The 20,545-nt window shown below is 37.9% G+C and overlaps 1 protein-coding gene across 4 annotated transcripts in view; it reads left to right on the top strand.

Moving 5' to 3' along the window:
* JPH1 (junctophilin 1) overlaps positions 1–20,545 on the top strand; it is an 85,812-nt gene that overhangs the window by 52,726 nt on the left and 12,541 nt on the right. For all 4 annotated transcript variants that reach the window (XM_048329234.1, XM_048329236.1, XM_048329232.1 and 1 more), the window contains exon 3: positions 4,862–4,980. In XM_048329234.1, coding sequence (XP_048185191.1) covers positions 4,862–4,980 — 119 coding nt within the window. The remainder of the gene's footprint in view (positions 1–4,861; positions 4,981–20,545) is intronic.

The raw sequence follows: 20,545 nt of genomic DNA, 5'->3' as shown, positions 1-20,545 counted from the left end.
AGTTCAGGAAGGTAGGATTGTTTATAGAGAATTCCAGTTTCAAGAAGAATGGTAGTGGGTAGTAACCCACAATATGTAATGTTACATGATAAACCTGATAGCTGTCATTAATAAAAAATATCTCCTGAGAACTTCATGTAGGTTTGGCCACTACTGATATTTTTGTTCTTACAATATAGAAATCTGTTAATTTAACATTGTAGATATTAATAGTTTAGGATAATGGGATAAGAGCATAATTCTGTGTCATATATTTGGCAAATGGAAAGCAAAATTATGTCTATAATTTTAAGAAATAGAAAGCAAGCTCCTGGAAAGCTTTATGCTGGATTCACTGTGTTTAATAAAGTTTGAAAAATGAAACAAAGTAAACATATGCTGCTAACATTTTTAGTTGACTCTGAATGAGGCAGCATTACAAGTGCATTGAAGGATACCATGGAAATACAAAATAATCTGGAGGGTAATGGACAGTTCTAAATGGGTTTTAAATTTAGATAAACATTACATAATGCATTCCAGGCACATGGCATTATATATAAGCATTGTTGCTGCAGAAAGGGAGATAATATTGTTTTAAGCTCTTCAAGGCTAAGCACTCCTCCTTCAAGTTATTTTTCATACATAAATAGATAGAAACCTGACCATAGTATTGCCGAAAGGGGAGCTGCTTGTAAGAAGCCTCTGGCTCTGTGCTTATAATTTTTGAGTGTAGTTAATATGATGTGTTCCTGTTTACCTACCCTGTAAAACACAGAAAAGAAAGCTATCAGTAGTCATACCAGCTGTCCCACAGTCTAGAAAGCTTAGGCTGCTTTAAAAATCAGACCCTGATACGCAGTTTCTCACAGTACCAGGCTTTCAGTCAGGCACTGGTCCCTCAGCCCTCACGCACTGACAACAGAGACTGGTATCTACACAGTATCTATAGGGATTCCACATGCTGCTATGTGGTACCAAGACTCTCCATGAGCTATAGCTACAGATTCCTTTTTAATGTAAGTACAGTTTGATTCCTGCCACAGATACAACTTAATCTGAAGCCCCTGTCTTCATTGAATTTACCACCTCTGTGCATTCATTAGTGGAGGAGTAGATTGTCCCTCTAAATATGAATTGATTTTGGTAATTACTTCAATTTTTATATTCATTTGAAACCTTTCAAGCATGTGTTTTGAGACATCATGTGGAATATTAATGGTAGTGTTGATACTTTCCAGGAGAAATACACATAAAACCACACAGCAATTCAAAAGTTACTAGTGTGTATTAGGTATTACGGTTGCTCAGAATTAATTTCTACAAAGAAACACCTATTCACCTAAAATGAAAAAATCATTAAAGGTCCTTTGCTATGGATTAGAACCTGAATGCAGCATTGCAAAGCAGGTTACTTATCTTTTTGTACTGTTTTGCAGTCTGTGGATTGCTGCCTTCTCTCCTGCATAATTTCTATTTTGCTGCTGAAACTTGAGATCAATCCTTCCTGGAAAAAACCTACCGCAGTCTTTTTCTTGGCTGGGAAGAGGAAAGGAGGCTTTTTTTTCTAAGTTTTTCTTTCAAGAGTTCTCGTAAAGATCTCTTGTCATAGCAAAGGACATAGAGTTCCCTGGAGAAACAAAAGAGCTCTCAAGTAGATGGTGGTCATTCAGATGTGGGTCATTTTGATGTGATACATCATAGACTTCAATTTCTATGAATAACTGCTGATAGCAAACAAAACTTGGAGACCTTACAGTGGTCTCCAAGTAGTACCCCAGAAATGAAAGGTAAAGAAAGCTTTCCAAAACTGTGTGAAGCATAAATGGAGCAAATGGATTCTATTTCTGCTTTGATAGTTCTCCTTTACGAACATTATCATTCAAAACTAACGTATTTCTTCATAGTTTCTGATACTAATAGTCTGATAGTGTGGGAGGGGTCAGTTCAAGGCAAAATAAAACCGGCAGTAATTGGAAGCAAGTCCTTTGGAAAACATACAGGCAGATCAAATGTGGAAATCAGAATAAAAAACAAAACAGGAAAATAAATAGCAACAGAAAAATTATTTGAGTCTGATGCTTAAAAGTGTGCAAGAAGTTAAAAAATTATCAAAGTACACAGTTGCAAATGGAGGTGATAAAGTACATGTTGCTGAAGTTAGCCAGTAAAGCATCCAAATGCCAAGGTGATAAATAGCAAGTAATTGCACATAGAGAAGAGCCTGCGTTCCCAGGCAGGGCACAGAGCTGCTGTTCTGTGCAGAAGGATCAGCTCTGCCACTTTATCCCATTCTTGTCACTTTTGTCACTGCTAATCAATGCTGAAGAGGCTGTCAAGAAAATATCTCAGCACAGGCATGTGCTCACACTTCTGTCTGGCTGTCGAAGGCCTGCAGAGGAGCATAAACATGTCCCTGTGCCTTGCCCTCCTGTGCTGGTGAGTTCCTCTTGCTGCATCGTCTCTCAGCACTGAGGCTCTGCTCCTGTGTGTCACTGCTAGAACATGCCTTGGCAGTGCTCCCTCCTGTTCTGGTCTGCTGGAACTCCTCACTGAGAGTACAAAAGGGGCAGAATAGCAGGAAGTGTGAGTTGAAAAAAGAGGTGTGAGATAAGGCAGCCAAGGAAAGCTGTGCTCATTTACCTTCTGTTCCTTTGGCTTCTTCCTGTTGCGACCTGCTCTGCCCCGCTTCATGTGACAGAGTTACACCAGCTTCTTACTCATGTCACCATTTAATTCCTTAACTGATTGATACTGTACGTTTCTACAGAATGTCTGTTTTGCTTCTTGGATATAATAATATAGAAAATTCATAGGCATCAATAAATAAATGCATTATCCTGGCAGTATGTTTTCCTGGTGCTGGTCATTTAGTATATTAGCTTTTAAAATGTCTGTTGTAGCAGTAGCGATAGTGTTAGACTATTTTTCTATGAGAGTAGTCTGGTTGTTCTTTCATCACAAAAAGATGACCAGTGTCTAGTTTATCTATGAGCAGACTACATTATTGTCTCACAAAACAATGTCCCAGTGCTGGGATTGCTTCATTAAGTTTATGCTGCATAGACATAATTATGCAGGAGCTAAGAATAGCTCATCTAATTGAAAATAATGATTATAGAGAAAGAACGGGTTTGATTACTGTTTCTAAGCAAGCACGTACCATACACCCATTCATGAACTGCACAGAACACATATGGGATTATACGGTGTATTTGTTTTTATTAACAGTTTCTTTCCCCCATCCTGAGTACAAATCAAAGGTGTTACAATTCATTTCCTCATTGTCTTTTTTCTCACAGACCGAGGGACACCTGCAAAAAGGCAGCAGAAGCTAATATTTATCCAGTAAATTATGACAAGCTAAGCTTTGAAAGAACATTCAACATTTATCCCCACACACATTTTAGGGAGGATGTAACTTAAATAAATCTTCTCCAGGCACCACAGATGAAACTGTCTATGTGGTTTTTTTATGTCTGTGTTTATACTGGTACCCTACGGGATTAAACATCCTTACAGAAATGCAAAGTCTGCCATACTGTTAATCTCCTGATGCTCATTCTGGTTAATGCTAACATTTAATTCTTCCTTTGTCTAAAACACATAGAACCCTTCTTTATTTCTTGAAAACAAAACAGAATTTTTACAGTGAAGTTGTTAGAAGTTTTCATTTATTTAATTGCTATTCATTACTATTACCAGGCACATGGGATAAAGTTTGGTGTTATTGTTGTCCTGTTAACTAATTCTTTTCTTACTTCTGTGTCAGTTTTCTACTAGAATGTTACAAGAAAAGTGATGAGATCATGAAATTTAATTTATTTGGTTTAGAAATGTTATTAATCTCCTTAGAGTCTCAAAATATTCTGCTGGTTTGCCATGTTTAGCTTCCCCTCCCTTCTAACAAGCCATTTCATAGCTCTAGGCTATGTGCTAATGCTGTAGAGGCACAGAGAGATCATGGCCATCAGGAATTTTTAAACAGATTACTGTTTGGAAAATGAAGTGGTGAGGGAAGATGGGACAAACAGTGATGCAAACCTGCAGCAACACAGCTATCAGTTTGCAGTCTGGAAGCAGAGGCCTTTGCACAAGCTGTTCTTGAGGCTTTTTGAGAAATAGCAAGAGGAAAAAAGTGGAAGCAGAGTGCACATTACTTTACCAAAGTATTCCATACTGTTGTCTTGACTTCAGAAAAGTTGCCTTTTCAGATTGTTTTTGGATTTGAAATTCAGTGAGTTACAAGAATTTAGTACAGTTAAGTCCCTGTTTCTACAAATGCCTATTGAAGTGTTAAACACGTTTTCCAGGCTATTCCTTACCAACGTGATCTGATTGTGGAAGACATTTCCTATTTTTTGGGCCAATATACTTGAATTTTGACCTTCAAAAATTTTTACATGGCACTCAGCATTGACCCAGCATTAACTTTGCAATGTGGAAAAGGTAGTAGCATTCCTCAGTCCCTTTGAATACCATGTGTCCTGGAATCCCAGAACCCTGTTTAGGAATCAGTGTGGTGGCCCAGTCTGACCTTCTGTACACTTCTGTACACATTCTGGTAACATGTAAATAAATCCTAAATCCCATTCCCAAGATACTATTCTTTCCTTCTATTTAGAAATTTTAATGATAAGCTGAGGCTGTATATTGTGTTCCTGCAAGTAATTGTGATCCAAGGATGAACAGGACTGAAGAGCTGAGAGGAATAGTGATTTGTTCCTGAAATACTTTGCTGATTTGCAGTTGCTCACAACAGGTTGTCCTAAGAGTGCACTGTACAGGATAGTGTATGGTAGCTGAGGTCCTGTGTTCTCAGATGCTTGGTGCAACTGATAAAAGACTCCTCTGCATATAAACTGTTTTCTACTTTGTACAGAACCGCACATGCAAGAGCTAAAGCTGATGCTGCGGATCAGGCTGCTCAGGCTGCTCGCCAGGAATGTGATATTGCAAGAGCAGTTGCCAGAGAACTTTCACCAAATTTCTACCAACCAGGTAATTGTAGATTGGGGTTTTGTGTGACTATTTGTTTTATTGCAGTGAAAAGATTTTGTGTTAAGTTATTAAGTGTTGATTCCATTTTGAATGTTATCATTTATACAGAAATAAGTCACGTGTATGTCATGAAGAGTATACATTGCTCAAGATTTTATTTTCAATTTTTAATAATTTGGTGACTGTTTCTTTGTATGAAAACAGCTGAGTGATAAAAAGCATATAACTTTGCCTCAGATTAATAGTTTATTCAGGACAGTGTCAGAGACAGACTTCAGCCGTCATAAATCAACAGAAATTTGGATGAATTCTGTAATGTGTTTATTAGTGGGAAGATCTATAGCTTTTTCACTGTCCAGTAAAATTCCTGACAGTCTTGGTTAGCTAAGGTCTGGATTTTGCAGAATGCTTTACCATTAAGCATACATAACCTATAAAGGAATCATCTCTGTTATGGTTGGGGTGCTCTGTAGAACATTAGTTCCATATTCATGATAGCATAGAATTAAGTCTGTCTCACTTATGTCAGCATTGCAGCCCATTTTCATCTGTCACAGGGTTTAGAAAATTGCTGTAGGAAGAAGCAAAGTTGGTTTTACTTTGTTTTTCTTCTGTCTTTCCATGAGGCTAATATTTCTGTGTACTGCTCTTTAGCTTAAAATTGGTAGATAAAATGGAACTCCATTTGCCAATTTAATGTCTTTTCGTGTCTGCCCTTTCTTTCACCTGTCAAATTGAGTTGAGTCATATCTTGTTACTACTTTTCAAGGATTTGCCTGTACTTGTATGCTAATACAGATTATAGCTCTCAGATTCATTTTCACTTACAGTTGTTTTCTGCTTATCCTTGTTTCAGACACAAACTTATTCTTAAATGTACCCATATAGTGAATGCAGGCTATCGTGACCTACAAAAGCAAAGAACAACATTCTGCAATATTTTCTAAAATTGCACCTATTTACTTCATTTTTTAGTTCAAGTGGCCACTATGTGTAACTTTTTACCAAATCTTTACTGTCACTTATCTCATAGAATACTTGTTTTTTTCTTTATTCCTAAGTGTTTGGTTGTAGAGAATGTGTTTTGGGATTGTGGGGATTGGGGAGCTCTTTTTGTATTCATTTAGTGCCTAAGTCAAGGGTTGTTGACCTGATTGGAATTTTCATTCTCTTCATCAGTCTTGCGGACTTTCTTTGTACACGTCCTGATGCAAATTCATCTTTCTTGAACATGGCAGTCCAGAACTGTAGGCAAAACTCAACTATTTCCGGTAGTAAGACTTTACTAGCTTTAAAACAGCATAAATATGTACTTTTCACTGTTGAGAATTACCTCACTACTACCTCTCCTGTGGATTTATATATTTGGCCCATACTTACTGCTGTCGTACTCAAGTCTTTTTCTTCTTTCATTATTTTGTCCTCCACCAGCTGAACAAATCCCAATTTACAGCAGCAGGTTATCTTGCCATTCGTAAGTTAAGAATCCATAACCTTAGCCTTGCAAAGAATTGAAGCATTTGGAAAGAAAATATTTTAAAGCTGCCAAACCCTTCAAATAAAGAAATTACTAGAGTACTCAAGTGAAAATGCCAACATCTGACTGTGTGAAATTTGACACCAAGATATCACCCAGATCAGTAATTTCTCAGAAGTCTTTTTACTCCCTGCCACAGGAATTGAAGTAGCATTGCTGACAAATCAGCTGAGATATGGGAGAGAAAGTGTGGGAACTTATTTTCCTCCCATTTGAAACTTCTATTCCGTTTACAGAAGATGAGAGTTTGTATCCCTTCCCCAGGTGTAGCTGGATACATGTGGAATGACATAGCAAAGCATTTCTCAAGTTTACTTACTCTGTTCTCTGTGTAGAAACGTCTCTCAGTTAGCTAGCTCTTAGCAAAAATAAGTACCTTTTCTGGAGTCTAAATTTTGAATTCTCTAGTTGTTCTCAAGATAGCCAAATACACCATATTTGTACACATTTGAAAAAAAAAATCTATTCCCATTGAGTAAACAACTTTTAAATCCCAAGATGTTAACTAAATTTCAGTTATCCCAAATAAACTCCTGCAAACCACCAGGTTCACACATCATTGTGATGATTTCAAGTGCTATCATGTCTGAGATGTTTTCCAGGCTCAGTGTACGTGATGCCTTTTTCAGATACACTTTTTCTGTGTGGTACCAGTTAACCCACTCACTTGTATACATACTTGTTTGTTTAAGCATTTCCCAAGAGTGATGCCAAGAGTAACTGGACAGTGTTACTGTTAGCTTTTGTCATTTATGGTAGTGAAATAGATAAATATTTCTGAGTATTTACATTCACTCACACAAACAGCAGTAAACATCTTCTTTTCAAATAACATTTTTCATGTATTAGAATGAAAACAAGGTAACTTATTCTTTGCCAATAGCAACTTCTTGGTTTTCTTCTGTTGCTTGAGCTTTTTATTTTTACAGTATCTGTAAGTACTGCTAAAAGGTATCGATAAGTGTTGTCTCATTCTCTGAAACTATAGTTTGGTGAAAGCTTTCCATTGTACTAAATTGTCTTGAAAATAGGTTATGATGAGAAAGTGTAATTTTTCTCTTATTTCTTTAACTGCTTAGTATGGTAGACAAGCATGCTGTCAGCAGTAAATGTATGTAGCATATCAACAACAGAGACAAAAAGAAGTGAAATACAAATACCTCTCTGTAAATAAGAGAAGCATTCTTTTCTGTCTTAAGGAGTGATCTCTGAATTACCTGTAGCCTAAAACCATTTCAATATTTGAAAACCTCTGGATAAAGCTCTTAAATTTCAGATTCTTAAAAATCAGCTTTCTGGGCCATGTAGCCTAGTATTACACACAAATTATAATTGCAGTGAATATTCGTCGTTCACTGTACCATGGCAGTTCATACTTCCCAAATACTTTCTCTTATGTTTCACATTTATGTTCATTAAGGCAATCATCAGAAGCTGCCAAGAGGTTCTTCCTTTGTAATGTAGTTTAAAAGGAGGCTAAAAGGAGAACAAAACATTAGGAAGCAAAGTAGCATCCAGCAGGTAAGAATAATAATGAGGTACTGTAGAAGTCTTAAGATTCAGGTCTCCCAGTGATTGATTGCCTTAGTATTTGCATATAAGGAAAGCCAAGTATGACTGAACAGGCCAGAGCCATTGTATAAGGACCTGAAAGGTTGCAGGGAGCTGTTTTCCCTGAGTTTGTTCATGCTATTTGCAGGCAAGACTCTGCCTCTATTTTTGCTGTAGCAGATACTTGGCTAGTGATTAATAATTATGAGGATGTGTATCTTTGCAGGGTCCTACCCACAAGGCTGTACATTTTGTAGATTTAACAAATGTTGTACTCTTTACAGCGGCCATACTTTACAGGTCTTTTTATCAACAAATAGAACAAATTTTGAGAAATCCCAGCTCTGACCTGTTTGTTTCTTCCAGGCATCACTAAACTTGTGGATGTGTCAAAAGAGAGCATACCAGGACAGGAAACAAATGAAACCTGAGTCATAGCCTCATTCAAGGGAGTCATCCAGGGACAGTTTGAGATTTGCTTTTGCTTAGAGAAAAAAATAAGTGTTGTTTTGTGTCTTTTGTAAAAACCTAGAGAAGAACAAATGACTGATGGGAATACTGTATCGAAGGTGTAACAGAAAAGAAAGGTTTTTGACACTCAGTAAAAAGGGGGAATATTGTTCTAGTCTTGCACAAGATTAGTGGATGCTTTGACTGACACATTCATTCTAAATTCCACAGACCATCTTTAGAATGTGGCCTTGTAAACACACTGTCCGGAGGTAAACCGAAGTATGGACTTGCACAGACTGGACAGCTAAGCCATGATTGTCTGTGTGCATATATATCCTGCAGCAAATGGATACTGCTCTTTCATTCAGTTTGAATGAGTAACATTTGATTAAATAAAAGAAGGGTAAAACTACTTTGCTGCAGGGTAAGAGCAGTCTGGGCACTTTACCACAGAGCAGTTAAGGTCTGGAAATTCAGATCTGATTTGTTTTCTGGCAGATTATTTGTCAGGCCAGCCAGCTGCCAGATGAACATACATGGGTCACCAATACCATTCATCCAGCCTTGACCTCCTAAACAAGGCATGAGAGAAATCAAGTAGCAGTGTATAAATTAAAGTTGTCTAAATTTAGAGATGGGCGGAATTTTTTAGGTGAAATTTATGAGCAAAGACTTTCTAATGATAAGAATTTGGCAGGTTTTACTAGTATTTTTTATTATAACATTTGTTAAAGTACCAGTATTAACATGCTGAACATTACTAGTTTCATAAATAAGCATTTTAAGTCTATTACAAGGCAATTTGTAATGGCCTCTAATGCCTTAAAGAGCAACTGTGGTTTACATTCTCTTTTGACCAGTGGTAGATGTCTGTAGCTTAAGAAAAAAAAAAATCCTTCCCATCTTTCTCCTCTCTGCCATCACCACCTCCTCGAGTTCTCAAAATGCAAACTCCATATGGACAGGAAAGAGAGATTTCTGGCTGATGCTAATTAACTGCAATGTCCTGGCTAAATGCATGTGGGCCGGACCAGATAGTTTTATATAAAAGGCCAATTACAATGAGCATTTTGCCTGATTAGAGTTACCAGCCATGCCATCAGTTTGTGCCTTAAAGCATACAGAAGCTCGCTCGTTATTCTTAGTGATACAAGAGCCTGTTCATTTTCTGAATTTATTCTACATAGGACTTCATCAGCCTCACAGATCTGTTACTGGGTTTCTTGCTATGCCATTTTTTTCTCTACAGTTTATTGCTTCTATCCTCTTTCTACAGAACTCTGGAGAAGCAAGAGCCTACAGACTTACCCAAATGCACTTTTGTTATATCCAATAATCAAAGAAATAAGGTGCATTAGAAGAAAAGGTGTCAGTTTCAAGTTTTATTCTTGTTCTCCCCTTTCTTTTTAGAGCTCTTGTTATACCAGTCTTCACAACTTGACTTCCAGATTTATGACCTGTCTCGCCAAGCCCTCAGTACAGATTCCCCCACCTTTCCACATCTTTCCTCTTGCCCAGTGTGAGGACCATCCAGCTTGCTGGGAGTCTGCGTCCATCCTGCCACACTGCCAAACACACCTGCTGGCTCAACCCACTCCACAGTGTTCCTGTAATGCACCTGGGACAGGAGAGCATGGTTGGGAGAAAGCAAAGCAAAGAGACTGTGCAAGGGCGTAGCCTTGATTCTTCAGGATGCTTTCTCAATCTCTCCAAGATACTTTTGAGTCACATAATCAAATGATATGCTTAGGAAAAAACATGCCTAATTAGTTTTGAGCAAATTAACTTTTAAAACTAATAACAGAGAACCAGTGTCCTGCAGAGAGATAAAGCTGTTACAATCACTGTAATTTTCACAAACTTGCATTAAGTAGTGAGCTAGTTAATTTGCATCCAGATGAAATTCATGGTTGCTTAGTAAAGGCTGCAGGATCTTACTATGAAACTAGTCAGAAGCCTGGACTAACTTCAGTGCTGTCTCAGTTGTGTTTGCTACCTTGAAGTAACTTCTCAAATTCTAGCCTAGGTGTACGTATCTAATCTGGCACTATGGAAGTGTTAATTACAGGTATAGTCTGAGAGAAGGAGGTCAGTGCTTCCTTTCTCCTGTTAAAAATCATTCATTTGCTCCGAAAAAGAATTATGCCTTCCAGGACACTGTTGGCCTGCTCCAATGAATTTCTATATTGGTCTGTCATGGTGTCCAGCCAAGGACAAGATGAAGTAGGGTCTATCACATGGGAGTATTATCACAGTGTCAAAATTTCCATTATAAATCCTATTTATAACTGCGTCATAAATATTTGTTCCATGTTGAAATTCAGTTAACAAAGAACTGAGAACTTGCCTTACAGTGCTAATTTTCAGTGGAGTATGGTGATCTATTTTGAAAGGATTTTATTATACTAGTGGAGGTTTAAATCATGTTTAAAAGGTTAGGTTTCTCCTGTTACACTTTTAACATGTGATGTGGACCATTAGAGAAAAATAATCTTTGCAGTTGCGTTCTGTGTTTGTCAAGGCCACATAAATAGATGGCTAATATACATGGCCTTTTATTCCAAGAAAGGCTGAAAAATTTAAGACTTACTTAAAAGTAGAGAGACTCTAGGGAGATATCCAAAAAAGAAAAATGCAATTCATGTTATAGAGCTAAGTAATGTAGAGTATGATGTAGAAGACCATGCTGAGAATTTGGAGAAGATGAAGATTTCTGCCTATTAGTTCAGTAGTAGTTATTCACTCAGATCATCGTCTGAACAGGAGTAAAACCTGGAACTGAAACACAGCTGGCATGGAATTGATAGTTTTTGTATGGTGAAATTAAACAGGATGAAGATTGTAAAAGAAAGGTAGAGAGACCAAGAACAGAATAATCGGAGGTTATTTTCCTTGAAAGTATAATTTAAAAATGGAAGAAAAATACAGGTGAATTAAAGAGATAAATCATAGATGTTAACAGAGGAGAATTGTTCCAAAAGAGGAGAATGGTCATCTGTGTCAAAGGAGGGTGAGAGTGGAGTACTGATACTGAAATGTGACTAAGAAAATTGCAGAAGCTCCTCAAAAAGTATCAGATGAAGAGCAGAAAGTATTTTGTCAGAGGCAGTTGCCAAACTGAAGAGTATTGGATAGATTTGGAGAAGAGGACCAGTAAATGGATACTGCAAATTTAGACTTTAGAAATGAAAACTTAGAGCACTGATGTGAAAGGGCAGAAATGACACTGTGGGAGGTCAGAATGGTAAGTTGCATGATGAGTGGGGTTTCTCTTAACATACAAAAGATCAAGAGCATATTGGAAAGAGGCCGGATATATGGATGAAAGACCAAGCAGCTCACATTACCCTAGTTTTTCCAGAATTAAATTGATTGTTGTATTTCTCCAGTTCTGCCATTTGCAGTGCAGCAGTCACTTCAGGCTCTTACACTTTATAATTAATTTCAGTGCTAGATACAAGAAATTAATTTTGCTGAAAGTGTGGTGCAGCTTAATGAGTACTGTTTTTGAAAAATCCTGGATTAACCCTCAACCCTCCAAGAAAATTCATAAAGCCATATATTTCAAAAGCAGTAAATTTCGAGTCTCTTTATTTTACTCCTGATTTTGCATCTTTCAAAGTTCCTAATTTCAAGTGTTTTTTCTATAAATACAAGGGGATAAAGGAGACTTCTAAAAAAATTAAATCTGACATTATCATATAATCATTAATACCTTAGAAATATCTGGAGTTTTAAGAAAAGGCAGTAATGCATCTCTAGATCTGTAGAATCAGTGGAGTCTGAAACTGTCTAGTTATTTCCATGTTATTTTGCCTATCTATATTTATGCCTGTATATTCAAAAGTAGTGTTGGTTGTTTGGTGACACATGTATTTTCTGTCTTCCCAGTATTGAGCCTTACTGGAACATATTCCATAGGCATAAGAACTGCTGACATCATCAACCCAAGCCCTGAGTGCATATCCTGGGCTCTTCTTTTTTCTGTAGTGGAAGAACAGAAGGGTGTTCTGAGAAAAACAGGCACTGTTTCTTTACAAAATATGGATTTTAATAGAGGCAAAAGTTAGAAGGACTTGGAGAAAAATTTCACTTGGTTATTGAATTTACTAAAAAACAGTTCTTAAGACAGACTTGGCTAGTTGGAGAGCAGACATGAACCTGCTCCTGTTGAGGTCGGGTGCCAAACTCCCGTGGAGCAGGATGATAGCCATGCACTTGAAATGTGATAAGAGAAGTAGCTCATAGCCTTCCAGGCTGTATATACAGAAGGACGTCATGGAGAATGGTTCCTACTCTGCATGATCCCAGTGACACTGAGTCTGAAATACTGTGTAGAACTTTGGGGATAATCATGTCAGAAAGATGTGGACACACTGGGAAAAATGTAAAAAAGTGTGAATTCTACTGAGTAAAGACAGCTATTATGCCACATTAAAAGTCTCTCTGTATATTTAAAATTCATCTTCTCAGAGAATATGCAGTTGCAATGAGACTTGGATTACAGCCTTTCACTTCTACCCATGCTTTAGGAGCTTAAAGAACACTACTTTCGCAGTTAACAGCTGCCCCAGTGCAGTTTGGATGAAGTACAGTAGTCTCTAGGTTTTCTGTGAAAAAGCTAAAAATTTACCTTCTCAGTTATTGCCTGTTAAGCAGCCTGCAGGCTTAGAAGTGTTCAAGTGGATTATAATGCATGTTTTATTTAGCTGGGATCATTCACATTAAATACAATGTGTGTATATTATCTACCCTGGAAAAATGAAGCTTGTCCTAGATACAGGAGTCATATGCATCACCGTGTAATCTTGACAGATATTTTTTTGAAGTTCTGTCAGTATTCATCAACAGAAAGGTAGGGTAAGTAAGGCAAGCCATAATGAAGATTGCTGGTCACAAGCAATTTCTATGTATATAAGCAGATGTCCCAGTGAGGTGTTAGAGGTAGTTATGCAGCACTCAGAGTGCCCTCTACCATGTAGGATAAATTTGCTAGATTTTTATGGTGGTGTTGAATCCAGAAGTATAAAGGCTTATATACTACTATGCAGATACAGTTAGGAAATGTTGCCCTGTTTTGGAAATACCACAGCTACTTCAGTCACCTGCTAAAGCAGTAACAGAAATGGAGCAGAGGTTGGATTTATAGTCAGAATAAATTCATTGTTCTTGGTGCTGACTGCAGGAAGTTTTTGAGATTCATTGGTGTAGTATTTCCTGACTTCAGATCTTTCAGTGTGTATATGTCTGCTCTGTAATGATGCATTTATAAACCTTTAGAGGAAGAAAATGTTATTTTTAGGAATTCTTTTATCCTTAATGATTCTCTAGTTATTGGATAATACAAAAATGCAAATTACAAAAATACTGTTTAGGTTCTGCATGCAGGTGTGTTAATGGTAGGGTAACTCAAATGAATTCCAGATTTGGAGGAACTGACAGGGAGAGAGGAGGCAGTCTGGCTTTCTTGCTGGTAGAAATTGCATTAATATCTGTTTCATCATCCTGCTGCTAGACTCACAAGTTTGTGACGTTGCCTGTGATGTGAATTGTTTGGCTGAAGTCCATTTCCTTTTCTGTTGCTATTGCTGTTGCTGGCAACTCGAGTGTGCTTGAGTAGATGTTTTGATATTTTCAAAAAGCATTGTGAGATAACATGGTGTCATACGCTTTTCTGCAAATACCTGTGCAAAATGCAGAGACACTAGCACTAAAGTAGTCACACAGGTCACACCAAGAACTGTGTTGTGCTGTGTAAATATCACAGCAGAATAAACACAGAGGCATAAAAACTAGCCTTGGATTTGGCCAAAGTGTGTGTGTGTCTCTGCATATGGGGCTAGTAAATAAGTAACTCAAGCCTTTTGATCTCGGTCTAGTCTGTGTCAGGAAGCATTTGATGGGGGTTTTGAGAAGGCTGAGTCACTTTCATTGATGTCAAAGTCAGGAAAATAAAGCATTGGCAGATATTTTAAAGATGGTAGATACATATTCTAGCAAAACTATGCAGAAGTTGTTTAGGATACTGCACAAAACTGTTTCCTGAGCAGGTATAAAGACAGTAGCAACCTTGATATGCAAAAATTTATGTGTTTAGGGTTCTTCTGAACAAGACACTTAATAAGCAATTTCTACCAGTGAATACTTTCTGTAGGTCTTTACTTAGCAAGAAGTGTAGGTTGCATTTAAAGCTGCTTTGAAACCCACTTGTTTCCAGTGATGCTACCTTTTAAAATTAGTCCTAGGAGGACTCAGGGAGATAGGTGTATTCTAACTTTTGCATCGCTGAATGATGATGTGGCTTTGTCAGGTTGTGGCAATAGTAAAATACCACATTATATTCTATCTCTGTCATATTTTTCAGTCATGTTGGTAGTACATGGTTTCAAAGAGAGCAGGCTGCCAGATCAAGTCAGAACAGTTCCATACACATGTAGGCATCAATCTCCATGACATTCGTGGATTTAGTGAGTAGCTGTTGGCACGTGCTAGCTTCGGTCTTTCCTCCAGTCCAGCAAGAGAAGGAAGACTACCAGGAATACTACTTAAGGAAGCAGCAATGCTAACAGATTGAGAAGCCCTGAAAGTGCAAGCTGGAGAAAACTTCAGCAGAGGGAAGGTTTTTTCAAGGAGGGAACATAGGAAATTAGGATTTGCAAATAAAAGTTAACAAAAGATTCTAAATAATAAACATTATATTTTGGAGTGTTTTTTGGGTTATGCAAAAAAATGCACTCCTGTCCCTCTTGTTTACACTGTAGTTTTCTTTCCTAGGCAGCCATGGTACTTCCATGCTGGTGGTACTAAGTCTTGGAAAAAAAAGAAAAAAGGGATTTTAAGGCAACCAAATAGAATTTTAAAAATGATCCAGGAAATATTTTTATTTGCTCCTAGCTAGGGAAGCTGCTTAATAACATTTAAAATACTGATCATACCTCACCAAAATGCAGTTGCCATCAGAGGCTGAAAGTTAAATCAGCCATCCAGACTTGGGTTTCTTCTACACCTCACAAAACAGTGTCAACAATCCCTTCCATTTCAATTCTTTTTTCTCTTTTGTGACATGCTTTATTTTTAAGCCTTAGATAATGTGGGGTTTTCTTCTGTAAAGCGTTCTCAAGTACAGTTAAAGAAAGCCATTATTGCAGCTGGCATCCAACTTCAGATGCAGCTGAAACAGGGCAGACAGGCCTACATATGTGTTTCTGAATTAAGGAATTATTAAATAACTTATATATGCATCACTAGGAATAAGATATTTCTTACCTTGCTGCACATTGACCCAACCATGAAGGAGCTGCACTATTCCACGCCCTGTTGCTGGATCACTGCATCCATCAGAAGGGTAGTGCAGACACCTGGGGTGATAACCTCTTAAAATACCATTAGGAAGTCTTTCTCTACCAGAAGGGTGGTCAAACACTGGAACAGGCTTTTCTAGAGAGGTGGTTGATGCCCCGGGCGGGCCTGTCAGTGTTCTGGAGGCATTTGGACAATTCCCTTAACTTTTGTTCACACCTAAATTAGTCAGTGACTTGGACGAGATGATTGTTCTAAGTCCCTTTCAACTGAAATGTCCTGTTCTATTCTACTCATACCTAAGTCAGGCAGAAGTGTTCTCTCAGAGTCCTATGGCTCTTTAAGTACCTTGCCTTTTATCCTTTAATTTCTCTGTAGAAATAATCCTTAGCCATTAATTTCCAGTCCTGTTCAGTCCCAGTTCAGTGTGCCAGACATTACTAAAACTGTAACCATATCTCTGCCTCCAGCGAGTTCATCAACACATTTTGCACGTAGCATTGCACAGCCCTCCATTCAGTTGGGCTGAATTCCAAGCCAGCAGCCTAGCACTTAAGAGGGATTTTTTGTTCCCTGTTACCAGTAGAACCATCAGAAAATTAAGAACAAAACAGAGGAAGTACTAATGATATTAATTATAGTTCTTCCCCATTCCTTCTCATCTCCACAATGAAGAAATAATAATAAGCCATATCTTTCTAAAATTTACTGAATATATTTATTTGCACTTCCATAATGACTCACTGAATCACTTATTTTAAGAGGTTGATAATTGATTATTTATATTTCCTTCACCTACTGTTACCATCCTGAGGAATTCTTCTAAACTGGATGTCCTGTCCTGAAAAATCCTAACATAAGGAAGAAAGATCCTATATTAATTTATCTTCTGATCGATCGCTTGGCTTTCCAAAGTTTTATTAAGTTCATCAGAATAGCAAAGAAATCTTATTGTGAGAGCATACATATTGTTGCTAACAGTGACACATTAGAAAAACATCAGAAGATAAACAAAATGGTTTTCACTGGCTTATTTCATGAACAGCATATATCAACCTGCTCTACCAACACTAAAGTATACATTTTCCTTTTTTTGTACAGTTCATTTAAATACAAAAGTCTTAAGCTTTTGCTTCAACCATATCATGCTCTGGATTTGTCTTAGGGTATAATCTGAAGTAAGAAACTTACTCATCATTTACTGTTTCCTCTTTGAATTTTGATTTGTTAGATCGGCTCTCGGCTTTTTCAGCAAGATGGCATTTATGGTAGGCAACAAACTTGTGGCCAAAGTGCTGTGTGGGGTTTTGATTATTCAGGAGACTTACACTCCATTCCTAGTTTTGATAACGGCTTTCTCTGCATGTTTAGCTTTGCCAAAGATTTACCAAAGCTTTAGGCATGTTGGTACTTTATTGACAGGTGAGCACTAAATTCAGAAAGGTTATTTGGATGAAACATGTGCTTTGGGTCATAATTTCCTTTTGGGTTAGCCTCCCCATCACTAAAATGAGCTATTGGTATGACCTTTAGTATTCTATTTACAGATTATGAACTTTTCAAATCAGAAATTCTCTCCTGTTTTTGTAGAAGTGTTCAGTAGTTGAGTAAAAAGGGGCCTCTAATCTTGGAAGGTTTGCATATAGACTGCAGTGTTCTGGTTGAGCAAGTAACTTTGATTGTGTCTCCATTACCCCACAGACAGTTGTTAAACAGTACAGTGAAAGTGGAGCATGCTTCCACTAACAGTTCATACATGTAAACAAAATTAGGAAGTGAAATATGTGCTTCACATTTGGAATTTATCTATAAGCACAACATAAATCTTCTCATAATGACAGAATTATAATGTTGTTTCTTATTTTCCTTATGGATTACTCTTTATAGCCCTGTCTATTTGTTAACTCTCTATGTAGTACTAAAGATAGGTTACATCACATAAAGTGTACTTTAGTTTAAAAAGCAGAAATTAGCATATGTTTATCTAATAAGTACTTCTAATACACCTTGAAATTGAATCACATCACTCAGCATCAACAGTACTTTAAATATTATATTCTTAAAAGATTATGTTCTGGAGCCTGCATTAGTGGTGTTATAATCTTTTTTTTGCTTTCAACAGACTAATAAAATTGTAATATGAAATGCTTATTTTTCCTGAGTTGTAAGAATGGTAAGATATTTATAAAATCACTGATGAAATTGCATGTATGCCTTGTCCCTCAGTATCCTAGATATATTCTGCCATCCCTCTCAAGCTTCACATTTCATTCTAATCTGATGAGGCGTGAGGTCTCTTCTTAGTCTTCTTGGGAAACAGTGGCTGCATTTACAGTGTCCTGCAAGATGACATTTTCAGATGCTCCTTGAGCCACAATCCTGCAACAGCCCTGTGCTACCGATATGTGTGCCTCACTAGGCCATGGGGGAAAGCATGTGGCTGTCACCTCTTTAAAAATGCTGTGGCAGAACCAGGGCATCCTTCTCTTCTCATTTACAGGGCTGGCTGTGCTGTCACATCACTAACTGGAGCCCTTCCAGGAGGAAGGACATATTAAACAAGAACTTCACAAGAAATTGTAGATTTAGAACAACCATGAGTGTGTGTCTTCAACCGAATCAAAGCTTCCCTCACCCCACAGCCATCAGTGAAATGCTGTTCAAGCAAACCATCGGACTGTATGAGACTCTGTGTGCATACCTTGCACTCATCCACACAGTCCTTTGGCTTCCAGAGGCTGTTCCCTCTGAATACTGCCTAACTCACACTTTTATGGTGCCATCCAGTTGCTGGCATCACAACAGGTGTGCAAGCCAAAACCACCCCATGGCTGACCTTTATCAAGTAAAGGTGCATCAATTTTGAACCAATGGTAGCACAGCCAGCATGTCACCATAAGAAACACACAGGTTCATCTTACCTTTACTTGGTTAGATAACATTTCTTGGTTCTGCTTTCCAGACCAGATTCTCCATAGGCACTCACATGTATCATGTCTAGATCTACTGGTTGATTGAACTGCAAACTGAAGCAAACCAGAGCTCTGTGTTTATTTCCTGGTCAGATAGTCCCCCTTTACCTTCTTCCCACCCTCAAGTTCTATTCTCTTCCTCATTAAGATATCAGCCAGCTAAGAAATCTTACAAGAAGAGATGTTAGTGACTCTCTTTCCAAATTCCCTTGGCCCTTGTTTCTTTAAACCTGTGCTGTAGATTGCTCTGAAGAAGGACTCTCTTACATATGTCTGTAGTGTTAGATAGTGTCTTAAACAAAGGGGACAAGGTAAATCCTGGCAGCTCTTAGTCCTCAGAAGGGAGTGGGAGTTGAGTTCTTGCTGCTTGCTGCTTGGAGTCAGTGCATAATCCGATTGTATTGGATACAGCGAACAGATGTTTTAGAAGTATTTGGACAATCTCCAAAGCTAACTTGAGCATAGAGCCAAGAATTTCAGTGTTGGAAAGACTTGCCTGACAAGATTTGAGGCAAGGGATGTATCTCTAATATCCATATGTGATGTACTGGGGGTGGGAGGGAGGGCTGCTGTGCTGTGTTAAGGCAATGACTGAATGTCTGGTCAGACACCCTCAGATGTTACTTGGATGCAGCATTCTCTGGTGGATCTCAGTGTCACATAGCTTCCAATATTGCCAAATATCCAGTAAAAATGTGGTATTGTTAGCCTGTTGAAACTTAACTTCTTTGGGAAGCTCCAGATTATATTTTTGTTTTGCTTTAAGTTTTTTACTTTTCGCTCCCCCAGTCTCTTGGGGAGACATGGGCAGCTGAGACCATGGGCTCCCTTCTTTTTTCAAAAAATCCAACAGAGTTTAGAGGTCTCTTGAGAAGACGGGACTTTCTCTGACCAACTTTGGGAGGCTTTTAGTTGATTGTAGGAAAGGATGGAGAGGGATGACATTGCTGAGGTCATTTCTGATGTAATTTTCTGATGTTTTCCTTCTGAAAGTGTCTTCAGTTTGTCAAGTGCTGTCAGATATTAGTAAAAGTCAAATCTCTACATATATAAGGCAGTGCAGAGCTGTCACAGTATGTGAATTTTCAGAGTTAAAGCAGCATTTTAAGACTGAAGAGATAATATTCCAATTGGATGTTTTAACCACAGCAGTTGTAAAGAGCAAGCTAATGTGAATGTGGATTTGTCCATAATAATTAATCATTGCAATTTGACAGCTCCGTACTTGGGCTTAAAGATTAGTCAGAGCTCTTTTAGCTATTCTTTTCTCTTTACACCTGTAATTATATCTAATGTGAAAGGATATGAAAAAGAAAGTTTATGCATGAAAGTTTATGGATGTTAAACCCCTCAGCATTACCTTATGTATCTCAGCAAAGATGGAAGGAAATCCCCCACGTGATGGAGAATTTTTTGAATGGCGATCATACCTGTAACTTTATATATGGAAACTCTTAATTTGTGTTGTGCTGCCTTTCCCTTTTACCAGGAAGATTATAAAAGGCTGTGAATCAAGCCTCTAGTTCTCTCCCTCTGTGCAGGCTTAACTCCTCAAAACTTCCTCCTCAAATGTCATTTGAGAACAAATCCTGGCTTGTCTGTGTCTAGCCTTCTTTCTTAAGAGCTCCCTGTTTCCACCCCTGGTTTTCAGAGATGCCAAAAATGTTGTGATTTTCCTGCTCAAAAGACCTTGCATGCCGAGTAATTCTTCTTCTTAGCAGTGCTTACTTACCAGATGACTCAGTAACTTCCA

Source organism: Corvus hawaiiensis, chromosome 26, assembly GCF_020740725.1.
Source record: "Corvus hawaiiensis isolate bCorHaw1 chromosome 26, bCorHaw1.pri.cur, whole genome shotgun sequence".
Classification (NCBI taxonomy): domain Eukaryota; kingdom Metazoa; phylum Chordata; class Aves; order Passeriformes; family Corvidae; genus Corvus; species Corvus hawaiiensis.
The sequence above is the reverse complement of the archived record's forward strand: the minus strand, read 5'-3'. Positions and strand labels throughout refer to the sequence as shown.